The sequence below is a fragment of the Bombyx mandarina genome, chromosome 09 (assembly GCF_030267445.1).
Source record: "Bombyx mandarina strain Sakado chromosome 09, ASM3026744v2".
In the NCBI taxonomy this organism is placed as follows: Eukaryota; Metazoa; Arthropoda; class Insecta; order Lepidoptera; family Bombycidae; genus Bombyx; species Bombyx mandarina.
In genome coordinates, this window is record NC_143216.1 from 74,616 (window position 1) to 99,261 (window position 24,646).

Below are 24,646 nucleotides of genomic sequence, written 5' to 3' on the forward strand. Positions count from 1 at the left end.
AACTATTATAAAGTTATTATTAAGTAATACTTTCTATAGCAGGCAGAATAATAAGTCGCAGTTGCATAGTTGCATACTACTGAACCTTCGAAAATCCTGGGTTCAAGAACTGTTCGTGCTACCACATCTCATTATTTAGATAACAAAATAATAGTTCTTTAAAGATAAAAAACACTTGATAAGTGTGTGCCGCACGAAGTGAACGATCGCCAGCGCGACGGTCGCGTTAGGTCGTGCCTTGTGTCGCTTGACAGACGCAGAAACGAAGGAATTTTAAGGCGTGCTATCTTGTGATGAAAAATTGATTCTTTTTGATAATCGTAAGTGGTCATCGTGTTGGTTAAACCTTGGTTCAGCACCTAGACAATAACCCTAAAAAAAATTTACCCTAAAAAATAATTATAGTGTAAGAGTACCTAGTCAGGTCATAAATTCTGTCACATGTTTAATGTAAAATAATTGAAACAACTTTATTCATTATGTAAACATTCATATACCAAAATGAACTTAACAAAACATAGATTCTTATGACACTAAAGTTTATTCAAAATGACCTCCGTGATTTTGAATACAGGCCTTCAATCTGCGCGGCCAGTCGTCTATCGCAGCACGAACGAGGTCCATGTCAATATCGGCGGCTGCCTTAATCAAGGATGTCTTGAGTGACTCCAAATTGGGATGAGGCTTTGAGCACGCCTTTTCGTCCAAGTGTTGCCATATCTTGTAATCTAACGGATTCAAATCTGGACTGGAGGAGGGCCAGTCTTCGTGCCGGATGAAGTCGATTTCACGCACCGCCAGCCAGTCTTGTGTGCTCTTCGCTCTATGAGCTGGCGCCGAATCTTGTTGGAATACCCAGTGCCTGTTATTGAACATGGTATGAGAAACAGGTTCCACAAGGTTCGTCAGGACTGTATTTTGATACACAACTGCATTCGTTTTTACACTTTTCTCACAAAAATGTACCTCTGTTAAGCCCCAATAAGAAACTCCCAACCATACCATGAGCGAGGATGGAAAATGACCTCGTTTGACACGCGGAATACGGTTGCTCGCTTCTTCACTACTGTGTGCGTACACCTTATCATTTTGTTTGTTGTAGCTCTCTTCTACGGGAAAAATTTTTTCATCCGAAAAAAGAATTTCCCGATATTTTTTTCCCGCGTACCGCTTCAACAAAGCGCGGCATCTCTTCAGTCTCAGGTCCATTAGACGAGCATTCAAACGATGTCCTGTTTTTCTTTGATATGCTCGAAGCCCTAAGTCTTCATTTAACACCCTTTTCACCGTGGTTCTGCTTAACCCCATCTGAAGGGCCAACAGTTTCTGCTTACGTTTGGGATTTCTTTGAATTCGCGCCTTCACAGCTTTTATCACTGCCGGAGTCCTAACAGACCGAGGGCGACCACTTCTTGACCTGTCATCTACACTAGAGTCTTCATTGTATCGTTTGATGGTACGATAAACGAATCTTTTGGTTATATTCAAATTTTTCAGTATGTTAAAAATTTGAATTGGCGCGTAACCGCAACGATGCAACGCAATAACTGCAACACGGTCTTCTTTAAGCGTCCACTCCATATTTAAAAATGAGTAAAATTCTAAAAGTATACATTTTTATTTTCATGAACAATTCGAAATTCGAATTCAATAAACTTTTTTGTGGCCAGCATTCTAAAAGAAAAGTTTTTACTGTGTGACAATACTTATGACCTGACTAGTTAAAAGAGTACGAGGGCGGCACTGAAAATTTCGGGAATTAACGAAGTGACACAACATTACTATTTAAAAATGTATTTATTGCTTTTCGAAGTATTCTCCGCGAAATTTGACACATTTTTCCATACGATGGAACCAATCATTGAAGCAACCATTCCATTCGGAAGTTGGGGTCTCCAAAATGGCCGTTTTGTAGGCGTCCATAGCTTCTTCAGGTGATGAAAATCTCTGTCCACGCAATTTATTCTTTACTTTAGGGAAAGCATAGAAATCATTAGGGCTTAGGTCGGGGCTGTACGGCGGATGGTCTAATAATTCTATGTTTTCTTGCTCTAAAAACTCTTTTGTTCTGTGCGCGGTGTGAGAACTCGCATTGTCGTGATGGAGAATGATGCGGCGGTTGCAGTTCTCTTTACGGAGTTCAGAAACGACCTGTGGCAAACAAATGCTAGCATACCATTCTGCATTAACCGTTCTTTGTCCCTCAAGAGGAATAGTCGTAACATGGCCGGTTTTGGAGACAAACGTGGCCACCATTTTTTTTGCAACACTCCGTGAACGAACAATTTTTGTTGGCTTTAACTCATTTTCAAACACCCAAACTCGTGACTGGTTTTTTGTTTCGGGTTCGTACGCGTATATCCAGGATTCGTCACCTGATACAATTTTGTATACAGCATTTGAGGATCCTGCGTGGAATCTTTCGAGAGTTCTGACGCACCAAGTAACGCGAGCCGCTTTTTGCTCTTCACAGAGCGTATGTGGTATCCATCGGGAAAACAACTTTTTTACACCTAATTGTTCATGCAAGATTATTTGTATTTGACTCATGCCAATGTCTAAAGTTGCCTGAATTTCGCGGTATGTCAATACACTGTTTTTGTGTTAAACCACTTCGAAAGTCATAATAAATCATCGCTCTTGAATTTTCTCCAGTCAATTCCATTTTCTCAACGACTAAACAAGTTTGACAAAACCTCGTGACAAGTCCGAGAATCTTTTTTTAAATAAATAAACGGTATTCGATTTTTAAAACCAAGGAGTTTTCAATTAAAAAGATTTTAATATGACAGGAACAGTGGAAATATTCCATTCTCGATACTTTTAGTGCAGCCTAGTATAAGAAGTATAAGAAGATTGGCAGATATTTAATAGTCGAAAGGAAATTACGATAGGCAAAAATTTATTAGTCATTATCACATATTTATTGAATTAATTTTATAGTCAATTCACGTCCATTGATGCCTCGTATCGCCCTTGACGAAGTTTTACTTTAGTAGTTTTAGTCGGTAATGTGCTCGCAGTGACTGGGTGTTCGGGCTGCAGTACTGCAAGATCAGCAACTTCATCGCGAACGTGACGGTGGCTGCCAGCGTGTTCACGCTCACGGGCATATCCTTCGACAGGTGAGGCGGGACTAAGTTTCAGCACGCGATTATATAACAGATGACAATTTAATATGGTTATTTATTAATGCTTCGAGTAATGTTGCTACTACTTTTCTATGCACATAATAAAGATATTCCCGCCCGTGGCTCATTGCGGATTTCTGGGTCTGGTGCCATCGTTGGGGGCCGCCGCCCAGGTACGTACGGGCTGCCCCGGTGCTGTCCCGGTGCTACGGTGCAGTTCGTAGCTTGCCAACTAGTCACTTAAATAAATGTTTTTCGCGGTCCAATGAGCAACGAGAACAATGTCTCAAATTTGTTGCAATATGAATAGTACAATGATTAATAATTGTGAACTCCTTGTGAATTTGTAATGTTCGGCCCATGAGAACGAGCGAGTGACTGGCAGGTTCCAAGCGATCGTGCGCCCGATGCGGCCGCGCATGTCCAAGACCTGCTCTCTGATCGCGATCGGCGGGATCTGGCTCGGCGGGATGGTGCTCGCCACGCCCTACCTGCTCTACTCCACCACCAAGGAATACAAGTTAGTACATTGACTATATGTATATGTATGTATGTTCGTAAGTGCTCATTATCGGAATCTGCCAGCAACGTACGGTAACAAACTCAAGTTCAACATGTGAACAGATTATTCCAATGTTTCAGGAGGACTCCCAATACATATTATTTTATTATTACCTATATTGTATTAAGTAATAGTGAATAATTAAATTCAGCCGTCGTGAGCTCCCCAAGTTCGTTACAATAACGCAAGGGATATATTTAGGCGCGGTTCGTTCTAGAAAAATTGAATTACTTTACTTCAGAACTTTTACTTTAAACATCAGGTACGTTAATGAGCTGAAGAAATGGGCCTTGAATTTTCTCTACAACTTGTAATCTCGGAACAGGACATTTACAACTTTAATTATTCTATTAGCTTCGAACAAAAATAATAAAACGCTTATTTCTAAATAATGAAAAACGGTACCAAACATTTAAAATTTACCAAATTACATGATATTCATATCCCCGACTCGCATATTAGATACCGAGCTAACGTCAAAGGATATAATTATTAGAATGAGCGTCGCGTAGGAAATACGTTTAGAATTCAAGTTGTGGGTTGTTTGAAGATGTAGACCGATTACATTCCATTTCTCAAATGTTCCGAGCCATTGATTTCTCACTATTGAAATGAGTGTAAGCATATTTTATACTGTTACAATTAAAAATAAACAAAATATTACATTTGAATTTGGAATCTGTCATTTTTATATGATTGCTCATTGAGTTTTCTCATTTTGGCGCCAATACATGGTACAATATTTTGCGATATTAAAATTGAGTGGGGTGATACAGAGAACCGAATCGCTGTGATTGCATTACACATAGTAGGTATGGAGCCAAATGCAATATTTAAAACTCTCCATACGCTTGGTATTAGTAAAATGTTTGTGTACCGGGCTATTAATAGGTGCAATGAGACCTCCTCTGTTTGTGACAGAAAAAGATCTGGCCGTCCACGTAGGGTTCGTACGAAATAGGTGCTCAAAGCAGTAAGGGAAAGAATTCGAAGAAATCCTGTCCGAAAGCAAAAAATTTTATCTCGGGAGATGAAGATAGCACCTAGAACCATGTCGCCTATTTTAAAAGATGACTTAGGATTTGCAGCCTATATGAGACGTACTGGTCATTTCTTAACTGATAATTTAAAAGAGAATAGGGTGGTAAAATCGAAACAACTACTGAAGCGGTACGCAAAGGGAGGTCATAGAAATTTTTTGTTTTTTGCAACATTTTAACAAACAAAATGACCGTATTTATGCTCAAAGCTCTAAGGAAGCTTCCCAATTAGTCGACAGAGTGCAACGTGGGCACTATCCGACTTCAGTGATGGTTTGGTGGGGTATTAGCTATGAAGGAGTGACTGAGCCATTTTGTGAAAAAGGTATCAAAACATCGGCACAAGTGTATCAAGATACCATTCTTGAGAAGGTAGTGAAGCCCCTTAACAACACCATGTTCAATAATCAAGAATGGTCCTTCCAGCAAAACTCGGCGCCAGGTCATAAAGCTCGGTCTACGCAGTCTTGGTTGGAAACGAATGTTTCGGACTTCATCAGAGCTGAAGACTGGCCGTCGTCTAGTCCCGATCTTAATCCGCAGGATTATGATTTATGGTCAGTTTTAGAGAGTACGGCTTGCTCTAAACGCCATGATAATTTGGAGTCCCTAAAACAATCCGTACGATTGGCAGCGAAAAATTTTCCCATGGAAAGAGTGCGTGCTTCTATTGATAACTGGCCTCAACGTTTAAAGGACTGTATTGCAGCCAATAGAGATAACTTCGAATAGGCTTTTTATACTTTAAATTGTTTTATATTTATGTATTAAACTAACACACTGTAAAAGTAATAAATGTTATTTATTTATTTATTTATTTATAACTTCTTATACTATAAAGTATAAAGGCGGACTTAATGCCATAGGCATTCTCTAACAGTCTACCTTAGGGGAGTGTTATTTGCAATAGATTTTTTTTATTTTTTATTGTAACAGTATTTATGGCCAGACTAAGTATAGGTATATTAAGTGCAACGTATCACATTGTGTGCAGGCTCCCGGTACATGCGGTGGGCGTTTGGACCGCTCATTCCTCTTGCTGACATAATGAAAAATTGACTTTTGTATTTGATAAGTTAATATTTCAAAGATATGTTGAATTAAATGTAGAAATATCATGTAAGCTCTATTATCCATGGAGGGGTAGCGGTAGCTGACGAAGCACAACTCCGTACACAACAGCTCCTGAGCTGGAGAAGATCGATACAATAATGTAACGAGTAGTCTACGGTTGAACGATTAATAATTAAAAACACAAAACAGGTTTTTCAAATAGTATTGACTTCATTAATTTGTTGTCAGGTCAAGAGTTGGAGTGAAGACTGCCTGTCTATTAGTCTGGCCAGATGGCATGCCCGATGTCTCCAAAATGGACTTCATGTAAGTGTCATATCCAAGTTCCAAGAATCGTATACAGAAATTGTGAGTCCAGCTGATAAAAAATACAGTATATATACTGGTATATGTACAAACACGCGACCCAAGCCGGGCGTCGCGGGGCAGCGGCCGAGTCTATGACTTATTCGCGTTCCTTCTCACTTGTGCGTGTAGAGGAGTTGTAGAGGACGATGTACAAATGTACTTAAAACTACTTTTACTGATCAATATTGCGTGTATAATATCACCGTGTTGTTTCCGACGCTACGAATACTTTACATTGGTCGCGGTCCCGAGCTGCTGAGGTGGTTTCTCCCACTACATACTCGTGCATATGTCAAGTCACTGCGCATCGCAACAACAGTCGATTATATTTACTTACGAAATATAACATTTACTACATACATATTATGTACCTTGTAGTAGAGGACGGGAATTACATACAAATATGTGCTTACTTAGACAAGACAGGTGTATACATAAATAGCTTTTCTTATTCATTTATATACTATTTTATTTATTGGGCACCAACACGCTATAAATCAGCACAAAACATTACAACTAACACATACAGTAATCTCATACTAAATCCTAACACAATTACAGGTACTGACTGCTCGCATTGGTGAAATAAGCGGTTCATTTTATGGCTCCAAAAATTATATACTACAGTATTAGTAAATTATATAGTTTATTGTTTGGTTTTTTTTATTGCCCTTATAGGCAGACGAGCATACGGCGCGACTGATAGTGAGTGGTTACCGTCGCCCATGGACTTCAGTAATGCCAAGGGCAGAGCCATGCCTCCGCCTACCGTGAAGTACTCTCCACAAGCCTTGTTTGAAGAAGGACATGTCGTAGCGCTCGGGAAACACCGTGGAGGGGAGCTCATTCTCAAGCCGGATGGTACGTGGCAAAAAAGAGCTCTGGAAACGCACTGTGGATGACCGCAGTGGCTCCAGGTAGTATGGATGAACTCTCCTACAGTGGCAGGCGGTGCGATGGTAATAAACGAAATGATGGAATCATCTTAAACTTCGTGGTTCTGAAAACGTGCGCCCCTGAGCTGATGCCTGCGCTAACGCGTTTGTATCGCCTCTCTTATTGCGCTAACAAGGTTCCGTCTTCATGGAAGACCGCCCACGTCCACCCTATCCCCAAGAAGGGTGGCCGGTCGGACCTATCGAGCTACAGGCCTATCGCGATAACTTCCTTGCTTTCCAAGGTGATGGAGCGAATAATAAATATACAACTCTTGAAGTATCTTGAAGATCGCCAGCTGATTAGTGACCGACAGTACGGTTTCCGTCACGGTCGCTCAGCTGGCGATCTTCTTGTATACCTTACTCACAGGTGGGCTGAAGCCTTGGAGAGCAAGGGCGAGGCTCTTGCTGTGAGCCTTGTTATCGCGAAGGCCTTCGACAGGGTCTGGCATAGGGCACTTCTGACGAAGCTACCATCTTACGGAATCCCCGAGGGTCTCTGCAAGTGGATCGCTAGCTTTTTGGATGGGCGGAGCATCACGGTCGTTGTAGACAGTGACTATTCTGATACCATGACCATTAACGCTGGCGTTCCACAAGGTTTGGTGCTCTCCCCCACGCTTTTCATCCTCTATATCAATGACATGCTGTCTATTGATGGCATGCATTGCTATGCGAATGACAGCACGGGGGATGCCCGATATATCGGCCATCAGAGTCTCTCTCGGAGCGTGGTTCAAGAGAGACGATCAAAACTTGTGTCTGAAGTGGAGAACTCTCTGGGGCGAGTCTCCGAATACCAGCTTCTTCGCCGCTTCGGTCGCTGCACTCAAGACCCACGATAAAAGCTATGCAATAGCTTAAAATACAGAGGGAACCGAAGTCCCTCCGCAGACCCAGAGGTTCCAAACGGTCCGTGAGAATGGGATCATCAACAACTCGACGCTACCACACTGAGTTTGTACACGCGAAAATGCTCTTAGACTTTTGATCGACTTTGGTGTCCTCATTAGTTGTAACAATAACATAGCAATCGGTACCTATAATTTGTGTTTTTGTTTGAAATGAGCCGAGCACGCCATGTTGCGTGGCATACTGTCATCTCTGCAGTAAGTTGTACGGAGTTTCTGTTATTTGAGAATCATTTCTCATAAATATAACAAATTTTATTGTTAGCTTAGATTTGCATGAATCGCGTGAACAGTCTGGATGTCAACGGACGAATTGCATAACTAGCACACGCAGGTTGTAACTAGCTATTTTTTACATGATGGGTGGGTTGTTCGATCCATAGTTAAGGCTCGGAGCGGAGAAGAATGTGCATTCCCTCTGCCGTTCCGCCACCTCCTTCTCCGACATAGTGCACTCGCATAGGTCTGGGGAGCTGCGAGGGGGCCGCCACTGGGAGGAGCATCCACAGGGCAGCGTCGGCCTCTCCAGTCTTAAATTTTAATTCAATTACTTAGTCTGTTTTTAAGTTGGAATTTTAATTTGATTTGTGGTCATTAACGATTTATACGATTGCTTTAAATAACTTCCGCTCGTAACGTACAAATATTTTGAATATTCTATTTGGACAAATCACACGCTGCGTTTCGTACTAAAGGAAAAGTATAGTAACCGGCAAACTTCTTGAGCAAATGACCTTGACTGCGCAGAACCGAATTTTAGATCACTTTGGTGGTGAGGGTGAGGCGCGACGGCAGGGGAAATCGTATCGAGCGCGTTATTGGTAGATCAGTCGATCCTTGCGTCCCGCACCGCACCCTCGTTCCGCTTGCTCCCAAAAGTACGCTTGCGTACAGTAAAAAGTCTATCGTTATTAATCGTTAAGTTATTTGTTATAATTGCTTGTTGACTTTGTTGCCATTGCTATATGTTGAGTGTTTGTTGATTTTTTATAAAAAATACACTATGCCGCGACAAACAGGTGTAGTATTCAAAAGAAAGGGTAGAAAAATTGTGTACGACGTATATTGCTTCATTATAAAACAGGGGAAGAATGATATGGAAAAAGTAAAACAGACTTCGGAAGCAAGAAAAATATCAGTGAGTACTGTTAGGTGCATTATTAACGAAGCTAAAGGCTCTAGCTTGCTCGCCGTGTTTCGGCCTCCGGGTAAGAAAAGGTCAGGGAAGAAGAAAGTTACCGGAATGGATAGTTTCGTACAATCTGTAATAAAAAGCTGTAATCATAATAACTACTTATCAAGCAGCGAAACTCCGTATCGTAGAAAGGCTTCGAAAAATCTAAAGAAGATATAAATTTTAATGGCTCGGAATGAAGCTTACGACGAATTATGAAAGAGCTAGGCTTCAGATGGAAAAAAAAAACAGAAAGTAATCGGAAGCTGGTAATTGAAAAAAGTAACATTCGATTACTACGAATCGAATATCTCCAAAAAATAATTAAATAGAGACAAAAAAGAAGACCGAACCGACCGAGTTGTAAACTACACCGATGAGCCCTATGTCGACTCATCACGATGATAGCGACTCGGGTGATGAAAACAGTGATGATGATGATGGTCAAGATTAGGATAACAAAAAAAAAATTACAAATACCAGCTTCGCTTCAACTGAACCAAGACCTGGCAACAGCTCTAGTTTTGACTTAATAGAAGGAATATCTATTTTACCCCAAGATTAAATTATTACAATTATTAACCTATATTTTTTGTTGATGTTCTAATAAATATATAAATAAATACATAATATGTTGATTTTCATAATTTAATAGCATTATGACGCAGAGTAAATAATGTTTTTGCACGTGAGTGTACCATGCGCGAACTTACCCCCACTACGTCGACAAATGCTCAAGAAGTTTGCCGGCTATTATATGAAAGGTAATCAAGGCGTGTGCAGTAACGCACACCCCGAGTGCAGCGACATACACACAGGTACTCGTACAAGCAAGTGTGTAGCGACATCATCAACTATTCATTGTAATCAACATACAACGGTTTTGAGCGTTCTGTAAGAACATCGTAAACAAACAACGATGTTGTGAGTCGCTCGGCTGCTAACTGCTACTTGCTCGTATCGAGAGGTTGCTCTACCTTAGCTCTTCTCATTGGAATGTATTTTTGAAGAATTATCCGAAACGTCGAAATGTCTTGTAAAATTTTGATTCACAATAAAATAAAATTCCAGAATAAGAATTCACTAAACTAGAAACTTCAATAAAACAAAACGAAATTGACGACAGACACAGCTGAGGCTGCCACCTCGCTACCTTCGACACTCTGTGGCGCTGGACGACAACATTGTTTACAAGTGAGGTTCAACCCCGCTACCCCGCAACCCCGCTACCCCGCTAATAACGTTTTGGCGAATCGAAAAATAAAATATATTATAATATTAATACGTGAAGCAAAAACTTTGCATCCCTTTTTACGAAAATTGCGCGGACGGAGGAGTATGAAATTTCTCACACTTATAGAGAATAATAATATAGAGAAGAAGTGTACAATGCTAATATTTTTTTTAAGTAATGCATAAAAGATACATTAAATCCATAAAGAAAACATTACACACACTACATACCATGTATTTGACGCACTCACGCATGCATACTATTTATTGTCAAACTTTTGTTCTTGACGTCTGTGGTCAAATTGAGAATAGATTAAATATTGTTTGTCTTTGTTAATATTTTTTATAGTGTAGTCTTGGCGAAATTTGTGATTATAGAAGTATAAAATACAATCATAATAGTTTACAAACTTACAACTCCAATTAATATAAATTAAAAAAAAAAGACCTCTAGTAATAATAAATGCATAATTGAAAAATAAAAGTTTATTGTTTATTCTCGCGTTTATTGTGATCACTTTTTTTTTTTTTATGATTGAAAGTTTACTGGTTGCCCGAAGGCCTTTCCAGTTTCACCAGGACAGGTGGGCGAGCAAAGGCTCAGCCAAGAGGGGCGGGATTTGCTAACAACTGCCCAAGCGCCTCCGAAGGAGACCTAACAACTCAAGAGCAATTGTTTCGCGAATGAATCTACTACCGGATCGGAATCGCGACCCGCTGAGAAGATCCGGCGAGAAACTCAGCGGGCTGATGCATGGGTTAGGTTGCACGTCGACCTCTTTGTCGAGTTCGACGAGTACGGTTACCGGGGTCCCTAAGCCTGCCCCTAGTATTAGAGCTGAAGGCATCTAATGCAAAGGTTATTGGATCTGATGGATCCGTAAGGACGTGTCTAGGGCGTCGACGGTGACTGGCTCCTGCATGATCAGGATTCGGGGAGTAGTCAGCGGCGGCAACGATAAGGCGATTATCATGACGCATAGCCTTATCAAAGTATCGTTCCGACGCTGACTTCATGTATTTCCGAATTGATTCGAGGCCCAGGTCGTCGTGTAGGTCAACGTTCCTCACGAACCACGGAGCCCCGACAGCTAACCTGCAAAAGCGGGATTGTAGGGATTGAAGGGTGTCTATGTGTGTGCGGGCCGCGTGAGCGAACACCACACTCGCGTAAGTCATGACGGGCCTTATGCAAGTTTTGTAAAGTGTCACCTTGTTCCGAAGGGACATTTTACTCCGCTTACAGATCATGGGGTAGAGTCTACCGAGAATAAACGCGGCACGGTCACGGACTGATTTTATATGCGGGCGGAATGTCATCGATGCATCCAGGGTAACGCCCAGGTACTTGACCTTCCTAGCCCAGGGTATGGGTTGTCTAAAGAGAGTAATCGGGGGTGTGAGATTCCTCCTCCTAATCCGGGAGGAAATCCGTGTGGAGCTTCCCCTCTGAAATATTGCTAGAATTGGCGAGCGACTGAAGAGCTATCCCTCTGGGAGCCGTGCTTTTTGGTCGCTCGCCAAAGCTGCAGAAGGAAACTTTTGCAGGTCTAGTCTCCCACCACTGCGCAAGTCCGATGACACTCTGGCCCACAGCGCGAAAGAGAAGGCTGACCTTCTGGTCAAACTCTTCGCCTCGAACTCGACTGTGGACGACGGGGGTGCCACACCACCGAACATCCCCCGGTGTGATAGCTCTCTGCCAGATATCTGCTTCACACAGTGTGCAGTTAGGCGGGAGCTCCGACTCCTGGACGTCCATAAGTCGACTGGGCCAGACGGCATCCCCGCAGTGGTTCTGAAAACGTGCGCCCCTGAGCTGACACCTGCGCTAACGCGTTTGTATCGCCTCTCTTATTGCACTAACAGGGTTCCGTCTTCATGGAAGACCGCCCACGTCCACCCTATCCCCAAGAAGGGTGACCGGTCGGACCCGTCGGGCTATAGGCCTATCGCGATAACTTCCTTGCTTTCCAAGGTGATGGAGCGAATAATAAATACACAACTCCTGAAGTATCTTGAGGATCGCCAGCTGATCAGTGACCGACAGTACGGTTTCCGTCACGGTCGCTCAGCTGGCGATCTTCTTGTATACCTTACTCACAGGTGGGCTGAAGCCTTGGAGAGCAAGGGCGAGGCTCTTGCTGTGAGCCTTGATATCGCGAAGGCCTTCGACAGGGTCTGGCATAGGGCACTTCTATCGAAGTTACCATCTTACGGAATCCCCGAGGGTCTCTGCAAGTGGATCGCTAGCTTTTTGGATGGGCGGAGCATCACGGTCGTTGTAGACGGTGACTGTTCTGATACCATGACCATTAACGCTGGCGTTCCACAAGGTTCGGTGCTCTCCCCCACGCTTTTCATCCTGTATATCAATGACATGCTCTCTATTGATGGCATGCATTGCTATGCGGATGACAGCACGGGGGATGCGCGATATATCGGCCATCAGAGTCTCTCTCGGAGCGCGGTGCAAGAGAGACGATCAAAACTTGTGTCTGAAGTGGAGAACTCTCTGGGGCGAGTCTCCGAATGGGGTGAATTGAACTTGGTTCAATTCAACCCTATAAAGACACAAGTTTGCGCGTTCACTGCGAAGAAGGACCCCTTTGTCATGGCGCCGCAATTCCAAGGAGTATCCCTACAACCTTCCGAGAGTATCGGGATACTTGGGGTCGACATTTCGAGCGATGTCCAGTTTCGGAGTCATTTGGAAGGCAAAGCCAAGTTGGCGTCCAAAATGCTGGGAGTCCTCAACAGAGCGAAGCGGTACTTCACGCCTGGACAAAGACTTTTGCTTTATAAAGCACAAGTCCGGCCTCGCGTGGAGTACTGCTCCCATCTCTGGGCCGGGGCTCCCAAATACCAGCTTCTTCCATTTGACTCCATACAGAGGAGGGCCGTTCGGATTGTCGATAATCCCATTCTCTCGGATCGTTTGGAGCCTCTCGGTCTGCGGAGGGACTTCGGTTCCCTCTGTATTTTGTACCGTATGTTCCATGAGGAGTGCTCTGAGGAATTGTTCGAGATGATACCGGCATCTCGTTTTTACCATCGCACCGCCCGCCACCGGAATAGAGTTCATACATACTACCTGGAGCCACTGCGGTCATCCACAGTGCCTTTCCAGAGATCTTTTTTGCCACGTACCATCTGGCTATGGAATGAGCTCCCTTCCATGGTGTTTCCCGAGCGCTATGACATGTCCTTCTTCAAACGAGGCTTGTGGAGAGTATTAAGCGGTAGGCAGCGGCTTGGCTCTGCCCCTGGCATTGCTGAAGTCCATGGGCGACGGTAACCACTCACAATCAGGTGGGCCGTATGCTCGTCTGCCTACAAGGGCAATAAAAAAAAAAAAAAAAATAGCACCGCAGTACTTTTCGCTGGGTTGATGTCTATGCGCCATTTTCGGAACCACTGTCCTAGGGCTAGGGCTGCGCTCTGAAGCTTCTTCGCGATTAGGGACTTATTTCTACTAGAATAGTAAACAGTCGTGTCGTCGGCGAATAAAGCTAAATGGGTCGGCGGCAACCGGGGAATATCGTTGACGAATAAGCTAATTAGGAGGGGTGAGAGGACAGAGCCTTGCGGGACTCCAGCTGTGAGAGGTCGTGGGGAGGAGCGGGTTCCCTCGACTCGATATCGAAAAGAGCGGTTCGACAAGAAGTCCCGTATGATGAGCACGAGACTATCCGGCACGCCCATGTTGAATAGTTTGAAAATCAAACCATTGTGCCAGACTTTGTCGAACGCTTTTGCGACGTCGAAGAAGAGAGCTCCCGTGTATAACGGTTTTGGTCGATTTAGTCCCACAAGAATGTGCTCCGTGAGGCGGTGCACCTGTTGAATGCATGAGTGATTTGTACGGAATCCGAATTGTTCATCGATGAGAATGCCCTTGGATGAGACGAAGTCTCTGAGGCGTTTGTAGAGCAGACGCACATACAGTTTGCCTAGAGACATGAGGAGGCTAATCGGGCGGTAGCTCGTCGGATGATTTTTTGGTTTACCGGGTTTATGTATGCCGATAACGTCCGCTTCTTTCCACACCGCGGGAAAGATACAGCTCGCCATAGCGGCATTGAAAATAGATGCCAACATCACGATGAGTTGGACGGGTAGAAGTTTAATAACGCGGTTAGATATACCGTCGGAACCGGGAGCCTTGCGAGGACGTAGGTCTTTGATCAAGTCTTTAACTTCCATCGGGGTGACGGGTGGTAACGCATCCGAGGGTGGCAAGGAGGCTCTGCGTTCTACCTCACTGTCTACTAATTCTACATGAACAGGGTCCACGGATTGAGTGCTGGGCGTGCACTGGATTTGCAATGTATCGGCCAGCAGCTCTGCTTTTTCGTCATCATCAAACGCCGCGAGTCGGCCTGAGGGGCCTACGAGGGGGGGCATAGTTACTACCGTATCCGATTTGAGAGTACGAGCTAAGCGGTAGTAAGACCTTTAAGAGGGCGCGAGTCCTTCTAAGAAATCAGACCATCTGTCATCTCGGACTTCAGCGATGCGAGACTTTACGTCGCGTTGTAGGGCACGCATTCGAATACGATTTTCCGCGGTAGGATACCTGTTGTAGGCGCCTATTGAGGCGTTCTTAGCTCTAAGAAGTTCCCTAATATCGTCGGACAATTTGAAGCGGTGAAGGAAGTCCTCCGCTACAACTTGTTTCGATGACCTATCTAATGTCGAGGTGATGTGTGACGTTAAGATGTCTATGGCTTCAGCGGTATCCTGAGGAGACGGGGTAGAGTCCGGGCTAAACGGGAGCGATGGTGGATCAGATTCGGCCAGGCTGATGCCCAGCGTGTGCCAATCCACCACAGTCCTCGTAACGGGAACGGAATCGGGAGCGCGACCGAGTTTCATAACGACGGGACGGTGGTCTGAATCTAACTCTGAAACTACTTCAATCGAATGTAAGCGCAGAGTTACGTTTTTTAATAACGCTATGTCGAGTATATCCGGGCGATGCGCGATATTTAGCGGGTAGTGAGTCGGGGTTAGCGGAGCGACGATATCGAAGACGAGATCATCGACTAACGCGTCAAGCCGTCGGGGTTGTGGTGTGTGAGTTCCACCTGACGTGTTTACAATTTAGGTCGCCCGCCAGAATGACAGAGCTTCCCATGCCGAGCAGCGCCTCGATATCACTGCTTAGAACGATCTTATCCGGTGGAAGATAAACGGACGCGATAACGATCGGCGCGTGCCCAGTCAGCGAGATTCGGCATACTGATGCTTCGATGTTAGAAAGCGCGGGGGGGTCGAGTGGGACGCAGTGCAAGGCTCGTCTATAGTAAATGACGGTACCACCACCACGAGCAGTGAGCCTGTCGTTCCTAACCATGTTATAGTTCGCGATTTTAGGGTCGCGGCGCGCGGGCTTAAGCAGGGTCTCCTGCACCGAAAAGATGTCAATTTGATGGTCACGCAAAAAATCACAAACCTGATCACGTTGATTTGCGAGACCGTAAGCGTTAAAAAAACCTATCGTTACGGATAGGGGCTTTATTCTACTTATGTACGCCATTGATTACCGGCGGAGTGAGGGGAGGACGTACGTATTTAGCGACGCGTATACGTCAGCGTATTCTTGCACAACGGCGATGAAGTGTTGTGCAGTGGAGGCGGCGCGAATGGCGTCACCCAAAGCATTAACACGCTCAAAGTTGATCGACTGAAAAAAGTCGATCGCTAGAGCGAGATTATCGGACGCGGTCGGAGTGCTGGTCGCGGGGGAGGAACGAATCGCGGGGGAGGGACGTATCGCGGGGGCGGGACGAATCGCGGAGGGAGGAGCTGCAGCCGTGTTCGTGTACGGCAACGGTTTAGCCCAGGCCGAGCCGCTGGGCACCGGCGCCGGCACGAAGGCAAGCTTAGCCTTCGGCACAGAGGGTGCTGAGGCTTTGATGTCTGGGCGGGAAGCTCGGAGGCGGTTTTGGCGGGCGACGCGGCGATTTATTTTTGGAGCTCGGGGGCATCCACGGTAGTTCGCGGGGTGACCCTGTGTTCGGCACAGGACGCAGCTAGGTGGTTCAGTGGCGGTTTTCTGGTCGCGAGTACAAAGGGCCGTGGCGTGAACGCCCAAACACTTAACACATCGGGGGCACGCGTGACAGTTACGGGAAGAGTGCCCGTACAGTTGGCAGTTATGGCACTGACTAGGAGTGCCTTTTTTATGGGGGACTTCGACGGCGATACCGGAGAGCTTACAGACGGTCCGTATGTTAAAAATGTGCTTACCCTCAGGGGTAGGCTGGAGGGCGACTAGAACCATATTGTATGGCTCCCTACCGCGGCCGGTGTGCATGCGGTGCACGGAATTTACTGGTAGGCCTTGTTCTATCAGATCAGCCTTGACGAGATCGGCATCTAGCTCCTTCGGGATTCCACGTATGACAACGCGGAGTTCGCGCTCCTCCTGGAGCGTATAAGTGTGGAAGCTTATACGCTCCTTTCGGAGGTAACTTGTGAGGGCCCTATGGTCGTCGGATGTCGTTACTTTTATTTGAATCCCGTTGGCGAGATTACGAGCGCTGACAAAATTAATATTTTTGGCCTTAAGGGCCAGGGAAACTCGGTCCCAAGCTGCCTTCTCTTGAAGGATTACCGGGGGAGGGGTTTGAGTTTTAGATTGTGCCACTGGACGCGGCGACGATGTTGCACGGACAGCGGGAGCGACGGGGGTTGGAAGGCGGGGACGCGACGCGTTCGCGGCTTTGCTTACTTTAGCGGCCGCGGGAGCTCGGGCCTCCGCAGCGCGCTTTTTACCTTTTTGGACTACTGTGAATCCATCAGTCGTGGCGGCGGGGGAAGGGTCGACCTCCATGTCCGACTCTGAATCGGATGAGGAGGGCGCGGGCGACATGCGGGTGGGTGTTTTAGCGGGCGCAGTGGACGACGCAGGCACGACGGAGGCCGTGGACGAACGCACGGAAGCAACGTAGGTCGCCGACGAACGCACGGTTGGGGCGGAAGCTGCAACGGTCGACGCAGAAGTTTTGGGCGCGAGTATCGGGGACACGGGATCGGCGGGCGTGACGGAGGCCGCGATGGACGACGCAGGAGAGACGGGAGCGACGGAGACCGCCGGCGAGTTCGCTGCGTGATGAGTCTTGAATTCTAAAAATTCTGCCGATAGCGTTGGGTACCTAAGGCGAAGAAATTCTGCAAACAGATCGACCGTGGACTCCATTATAATAGACGAGTGCCCAGGGGGGTCTGCCCCGGGACTTTAAAAACACACTCGCCTTACGGCGAGGCCCCAAAAATTTTAATAATTGCAATTAATTACGGCACACAGCCGTCCGCTTGCAAACGGGCCACTAAGTTACCGAACGAATTCCTGGAATTTAGGGGTCCGCCCGCTCACAGATGGCGATGCGACGCAGTTAGCACAGGTAGTCACTTCCGAGAAAAACACTTGGATGCCAGATGTGCCCCGAACCGAGGTCGGGCAATCGAACGGTCGATGAGCACGTCAGCACGCGACGGGTGCCTGAATCGGAATGATTGTGATCACTACATAGTGGCGGACGTTTCGAGTTCTCGTGGTTACCCACGAATAAGGTGTTGTTTGTCGATACATAACAACTCATTGGGAAGGGATGTACTATTATATGTATACTATCATGTACTATTATGGGGGACCAAGACACAAGACACCCTCGACAAATAGAACCAGATGAACAAAGTTATTTGCGAGTTACAAAAGATAATATGATGTAATAAGTTCAATATTGCAGTTGACACATGTTTTTAAATTTTACTTTAGGTTATGATGTAGATTTTTATTTATTTATATATTGATGCACAAAACAAATTACAATCATTACAGTACATATTAGCTAAATCGTACAAGTAGTAACTAGATCTAATCTGGATTGCAATCCAGATCGGTAGGCAGCGGCTTGGCTCTGCCCCTGGCATTGCTGAAGTCCACGGGCGACGGAAACCACTCACCATCAGGTGGGCCGTATGCTCGTCTGCCTGCAAGGGCAATAAAAAAAAATCAAAATAGTATGTGCACTCAGCAATCCATATTAATGTGCATAGCTTTGACTATTGAAAACACAATTGAAAAACAAATATTGACAACTAGCCATTGTCAAATAGGATATCCTTCACACATTTGACAAATCCCCTGAGTCTAGGTTCAAAGATATCAAGGTTATTGTGACATTTAGCCAAATGATTATACTGCCTGACCGTTCCTACCATAGGGTAATAATATAATATATTTGAGGGAGTTCATATAGAGTCCCTTCTTTAATTCACCGTAAAGTCGTGTTTTATATAATTAACACCACAGTTGAAACAATATAAATTTTATTGTTGTAGCGGCATAAACAATTCTAAGTAATTATATTACATTAGTTATTAAACACATTATAAATTATTTGTACGTTTTAAATATTTGGCGGTAAAAAGGTCCCGTGGCACAAACTATATTTATTTTCCCACATCTCGTGCGTTCCGGCTTACGCATCATAAAAATGTGCGTTCATAAACGCCACACCACCCCCCTACGGAGAAGGAGAATCCGCAGAAAAAGAGAAAAATTATCATAGGTCGAAAGGTTTGGAGAAGTGGACTCTGTGACCTGACCGGGTGGTATATTGAGGTGTATGTGTAGGAGTAGCAGTTAGAGGTGCCGAAGGCACGAGTGGACATGAAGGGACATTAGTAGCATCCGGTTGCGCTGGTTGAGGCACAGAAACCCGCGGTACTGGTGCTGGAACGAGATCTACTAAAGAATTTTCGACAAAAGCTGGCTTAATTCTGTCGACACTGACCGTCACCTGTTTCCCTTTTACTTCAATCGACCACGTTTTTCCGTCCTCGGCTCTAGATATAACTCTATGAGGACCAGAGTAAGGTGGTTGCATTGAACGTCTAACCGAATCCCCCCTGAGCATGACATGGGTGGCGGTGGAAAGATTTTTGAATATGAAAGGTGATGGCTTAGTGTGTGATGAACATGGAGTGGGACGCAATTTAGACATACGCTGTCTTAACTTTACGACAAAATCTGTCGGGTCCTCGAAACCAGAAGGACCGGGAGGTACTAACAGTTCCCCTGGAAGCGTTAATGTTTCTCCGTAAAGCAATTCCGCTACTGTTGCTTGTAGGTCTTCCTTAAAAGCATAACGCATTCCTAATAAGACCAAAGGTAATGCATTCAACCACGAATCATCATAACACATCAGAGAGGCCTTTAATTGTTTATGCATGCGCTCCACGAGCCAATCGGCACAAGGGTGGTAACTAGTAGTGCGTATACGTTTAGTACCACATAAATTAGTAAGGCGTCTGAAAAGGTCCGACTCGAACTGTCGTCCCTGGTCTGTTGTGATGACAGCAGGTACTCCGAATCGAGCAATCCAACCGACTACAAAGGTGCTCGCCACTTCTTCTGCTGTTATTCCGTGCATAGGCCAAACTTCGGGCCATCGAGTGTAGCGATCCACAGCAGTCAGGCAGTATTGGAAGTCAGAACAAGATGGAAGAGGGCCTATGATGTCAATATGGACATGCTTCAGCCGAGACGTAGGACTGGAGAAGTGTCCAAGTGGAGATTTTATATGCCGCGTCACCTTACTTCGCTGGCAAGCAACGCAGGTTTGGCACCAATAACGGCAATCTTTGGCAATGCCAGGCCACACGAAACGGTCTGAGATCAATCGAATGGTTGATCTAGTACCAGGATGGCTAAGATTATGTAGCTGAGCAAAAATCTTCTTTCGCATAGGTTCCGATACAAATGGGCGTGGTCGCCCTGTTGACATGTCGCAGACCAAAACAGTGTTTGTGCCAGGAACTAAGACGTTCTCTAGTTTTAGAGAAGAATTCGCATCGTTACGATACTTTTTCAATTCGTCGTCAAGTTTTTGGCAAGCGGAGAGAGCAGAATGGTCAGTTTCAAAACTAACAGCTTCGATGCGGGACATGGCGTCCGCCACCGTATTGTCCACCCCTTTTATATGGACAATGTCCGTGGTAAACTGCGAAATAAAAGACAGTTGATTTAATTGTACCGGAGGAAGCCTTTTGCGACGTTGCGAGAATGCGTAAACTAATGGCTTATGGTCCGTATAAATCGTTACGTGCTGTGCGGCTAGGAAGTGTCGATAATGTTGCACACTCTCATACACCGCAAGAAGTTCTCGGTAGTATGCTGGCCACTGGCACTGTCGGGGATTCAGCTTTTTACTAAAGAAACCCAGGGGTTGCCAAGCATTACCGACTTTCTGCTGAAGGCAGGCACCAACGTGAGAACTGGAAGCGTCGGTAAAAAACCCTAGTTCAGCGTTAGGCAAAGGGTGTGCCAACAGAGCTGCAGATGACAAGCTATCTTTACAGGCATTAAAGCATTCTTCGAGCTCAGGTGTCCAAGTGATGAGACCTTTACCTTGGGCGGCCACGATCGCGTTGACTAGCGGTGCTTGTAACTTGGCCGCATTGCGCAGAAATCGATGATAATAATTAACCAACCCAATGAAACGACGGAGTCCTTGTACGGTCTGAGGTCGAGGAAAATCTTTTAGAGCTTGAATGCGCTCTGATGGTGGTTGTGTTCCGTCGACGGATATTCTGTTTCCGAGAAAAGTAACCTCAGGAGCACCAAACACGCATTTTGCTGGATTTATAACGATTCCGTAATCTTCAAATCGCTTGAAAAGAGTACGAAGGTGTGTAGCATGTTGAAGAGCATCACGGGAATACACTAATATGTCGTCAACGTACGCGAAGCAAAAATCGAGACCTTGGACAACTTCGTCTAGAAATCTTTGAAACGTTTGGCCTGCGTTGCGCAGACCAAAAGTCATGTAATTAAATTCGTAAAGTCCGAAGGGTGTTATGATGGCGGTTTTACAGATATCCTCAGGCGCAACAGGAATTTGCTGATATGCCTTAACGAGGTATGGTACGTGAATTCAACGCACGATAATCGCCGCAGGGTCGCCAGGTGCCGTCGCGCTTAGGGACCATATGAAGTGGAGAAGACCACGAACTTTTCGAAGGTCTGGCTGTCGCGCACTGTACCATATCATCAAAAACCTTTTTGGCCTCTTGAAGTTTTTGAGGTGCCAGACGTCTAGGACGACAAGAGACTGGGGCGCCCTCAGTGGTTAGAATATAATGAACTGTGTTATGCTTCGGCTCACGAATAAGTCCTGGTGGCTTCGTAATGGACGGAAATTCCGCAAGAAGTGCACTAAATTGGGATGACGGAGCGCAGACAACTTTGACGCTGGTCTGGTCTAAAACAGCGACGGCAGCAACACATGACAACCCGGTAATGCTATCGACGAGTCTCTTACTGGCACAATCTAGCAACAACCGATAGTGCGCCAGAAAATCGGAGCCGATGATGGCGGTGTTGACGTCAGCGATAATAAATCGCCATTGAAATGTGCGGCGTAGCCCCAAATTAAGCGCCATTTCTATGTGACCAAAAGTGCGTATCTCACTACCATTGGCAGCCGCTAACGTATAGTTTGAACGTACCGGCTTATTTGCTAACCACTGGTATGGGTAACAGGAGAGGTCGGAGCCTGTGTCTATTAAAAAACGGCGCTTGGTTGCGCTTTCGTTGACAAATAATCGGCGACTCTCCTTTAAGCAGTCAGACGTCGCCATCATTGACTGCTTTTGTCGTTTTCCGAAGGTGGCGGCGGCGTCCAGGTACATGGTTGAATACACTTAACAGCTTTAGTATTAAATTTCCTATGGTAAAAGCACATTTGAAGCTTACCAGGCGTTTGTGATCGTCGTCGCTGGTTTGAGAAATTCCGGGTCCTATTTCTACCGCGCTCTGCAGTAAGCACAGCAAGCTGACGCGTGACCTCATCCAGACGCCGTGTGATATCTTCTAACGAAGGGGGTGAGACGGCAGACGTGCTTGCTGAGAAAACAGCAGATGAATGAGATGCGACCATACCAGGAGAAACTTCCAAAATGTTGTCCGCTAGCTCAGCGACTTTGTCCAGCGAGAGTTCTGATTGGGCGGCCAAAATTGCTTGGAGATGTTGTGGGAGGCGACGCATCCATAGCTGGCGAAGTAAATTTTCATCAGTGAGGGTGTTTCCTGCCAATGATCTAAGATGACGTAAAAACTGCGAAGGATGGCGGTCACCCAACTCAACATCGCTGACAAGTTGCCTGACACGTTGCTCCTCAGACGTGGACAACCTACGGATCAACTCGGATTTGAGGCGACCATATTTGTCCTCAGGTGGTGGTTGGAGAATAATATCCTCTACCTCCCCAATAACTCTGGTATCTAACTGAGCAATCACGTAGTTAAATTTAGTTAGGTCAGCGGAGATGCCTGAAATCAAGAACTGTGCCTCTACCTGAGCAAACCAAATTGCAGGCCGATCAGGCCAGAAAGGAGGAAATTTTATGGCTACTCTGCATACTGACGTAGGTTGAGGAAATAATGGGTCTGTGGGGGGTGGGTCCCTTTTATCAATGCCTTGCATTTTAAGTTTTTGTAACTCAGCCTTTAGGATGGCATTTTGTTGTACTAACAGTGTATTTTCTTCTCTAACTAATTGTTCGTTTGCCTCCATTATTGAACATTACGTTTACAATTGTAAAAACAAAAAAAAAAACCTAAGCATTTATACAATGTAACAACTTAAAAAATAATAATAAGTAAAGAGGAAATTGAAAATTAATGATTATGTTAAAAGATGGCAAAATACTGACTATAAGAGACACAGTATAACAATGAAATAAAATTATAGTAAACAAGAAAATAGAAATTAGTCAAATACAGATGTGATGTTAGCACCGACTTACATTTCGTGACGATTTACTCTAAAGCATTCATGTATATAAAACCTAAAACTGTAATTATTTTGCCTCGTAAAAACAAATATTTCCTTACTACTAATCGTACAATAATACCTTAATATTATTATTAATTACAATGTTATACTATGAATTGGTGGAGCAATGAAGGCCCGTCAACAAAATATGATTAACTATTGTTACAAAAGGAACCATTAAATTAAATTAAAATTTTGTTTTTCTTGTTTTTTATGTCGACAAAGCTGTTGTATATGCAATTATGTAACAAAATTAAAGTTATAGTATAGGCGGAGAATATGAAAAAAAAATTAAGATTAAAATAAAATAAAAAATATATAAAAACACTTCACTGAGTTAATCAGAAAACACAAAAAAAAGAAGAAAATAAGTTCCGTGTTGTGGAATGCCGCACTAGGTGTTTAACCGCTTGTACTAAGACTTGATCACTCTGCTGTGCGCGGCGATGCTGCGCCAAGTGTATATGGTTTGTAGACGATCTTGCCTGAATGCTGCGCCAGGTGTATATGGTTCGTACTCGATCTCTATTTGTAACGATCGATCACGTCGGGGTCACCAATGAGGGAGCTCATATAGAGTCCCTTCTTTAATTCACCGTAAAGTCGTGTTTTATATAATTAACACCACAGTTGAAACAATATAAATTTTATTGTTGTAGCGGCATAAACAATTCTAAGTAATTATATTACATTAGTTATTAAACACATTATAAATTATTTGTACGTTTTAAATATTTGGCGGTAAAAAGGTCCCGTGGCACAAACTATATTTATTTTCCCACATCTCGTGCGTTCCGGCTTACGCATCATAAAAATGTGCGTTCATAAACGCCACATATTATTTTTATGTGTCCGTAACGCAAAGAGGTTTACCAAATGCGAATTCCGGGCTCTGAAGTGGGTGTTGATAGAAATATTCGACAGCAGTTCCATGGAATCTATATGGGAGTGTAAAATTTTGTACAAAAATATTAAATAAAAAAACCTACGGCGAGCTTCCAAAGATTGGACATGGAAAAGAGCAAGTCTGGATTCATAATATATGTCAGAACGACCTGGCCGCAGTTTATTTTTACTTGCAAATCGAACTCATGACGTAGGCTCGTGGCGTGTTTCCAGCAACCGAATCGTCCAACGTCGCCACGGCGACGGCGTCGGCGACGTGTATAAGACGTGTCATGTTGTCCTCAGCTACCAAATAGCGTTCTTCATCGTGACGTACGCCGTGCCGATGGTGGGGATGTCGTTCTTCTACACCGCGATGGGCAAGGAGCTGTGGGGATCCAGGACCATCGGAGAGCTCACGCAACGACAGCTCGATTCTATTAAATCTAAGCGCAAGGTACTTCTCAAACTTAAACAACTAACCTTATCATCATCATCT

The 24,646-nt window shown here is 44.8% G+C and overlaps 2 protein-coding genes across 3 annotated transcripts in view; one reads left to right on the forward strand and one right to left on the reverse strand.

Annotated features, from left to right (window-relative positions):
• The window catches only part of NGR-A32 (neuropeptide receptor A32), a 48,388-nt gene that overhangs the window by 10,913 nt on the left and 12,829 nt on the right, over positions 1–24,646 (forward strand). For both annotated transcript variants that reach the window (XM_028188193.2, XM_089729614.1), the window contains exons 4-7: positions 3,024–3,125; positions 3,517–3,651; positions 6,036–6,113; positions 24,454–24,604. In XM_028188193.2, coding sequence (XP_028043994.2) covers positions 3,024–3,125; positions 3,517–3,651; positions 6,036–6,113; positions 24,454–24,604 — 466 coding nt within the window. The remainder of the gene's footprint in view (positions 1–3,023; positions 3,126–3,516; positions 3,652–6,035; positions 6,114–24,453; positions 24,605–24,646) is intronic.
• Positions 15,481–17,931, reverse strand: LOC149502276 (uncharacterized). Its single transcript, XM_089729613.1, has one exon. It carries the CDS (start codon positions 17,616–17,618, stop codon positions 15,957–15,959), a length of 1,662 nt encoding a protein of 553 aa, XP_089585739.1. The 5' UTR covers positions 17,619–17,931; the 3' UTR covers positions 15,481–15,956.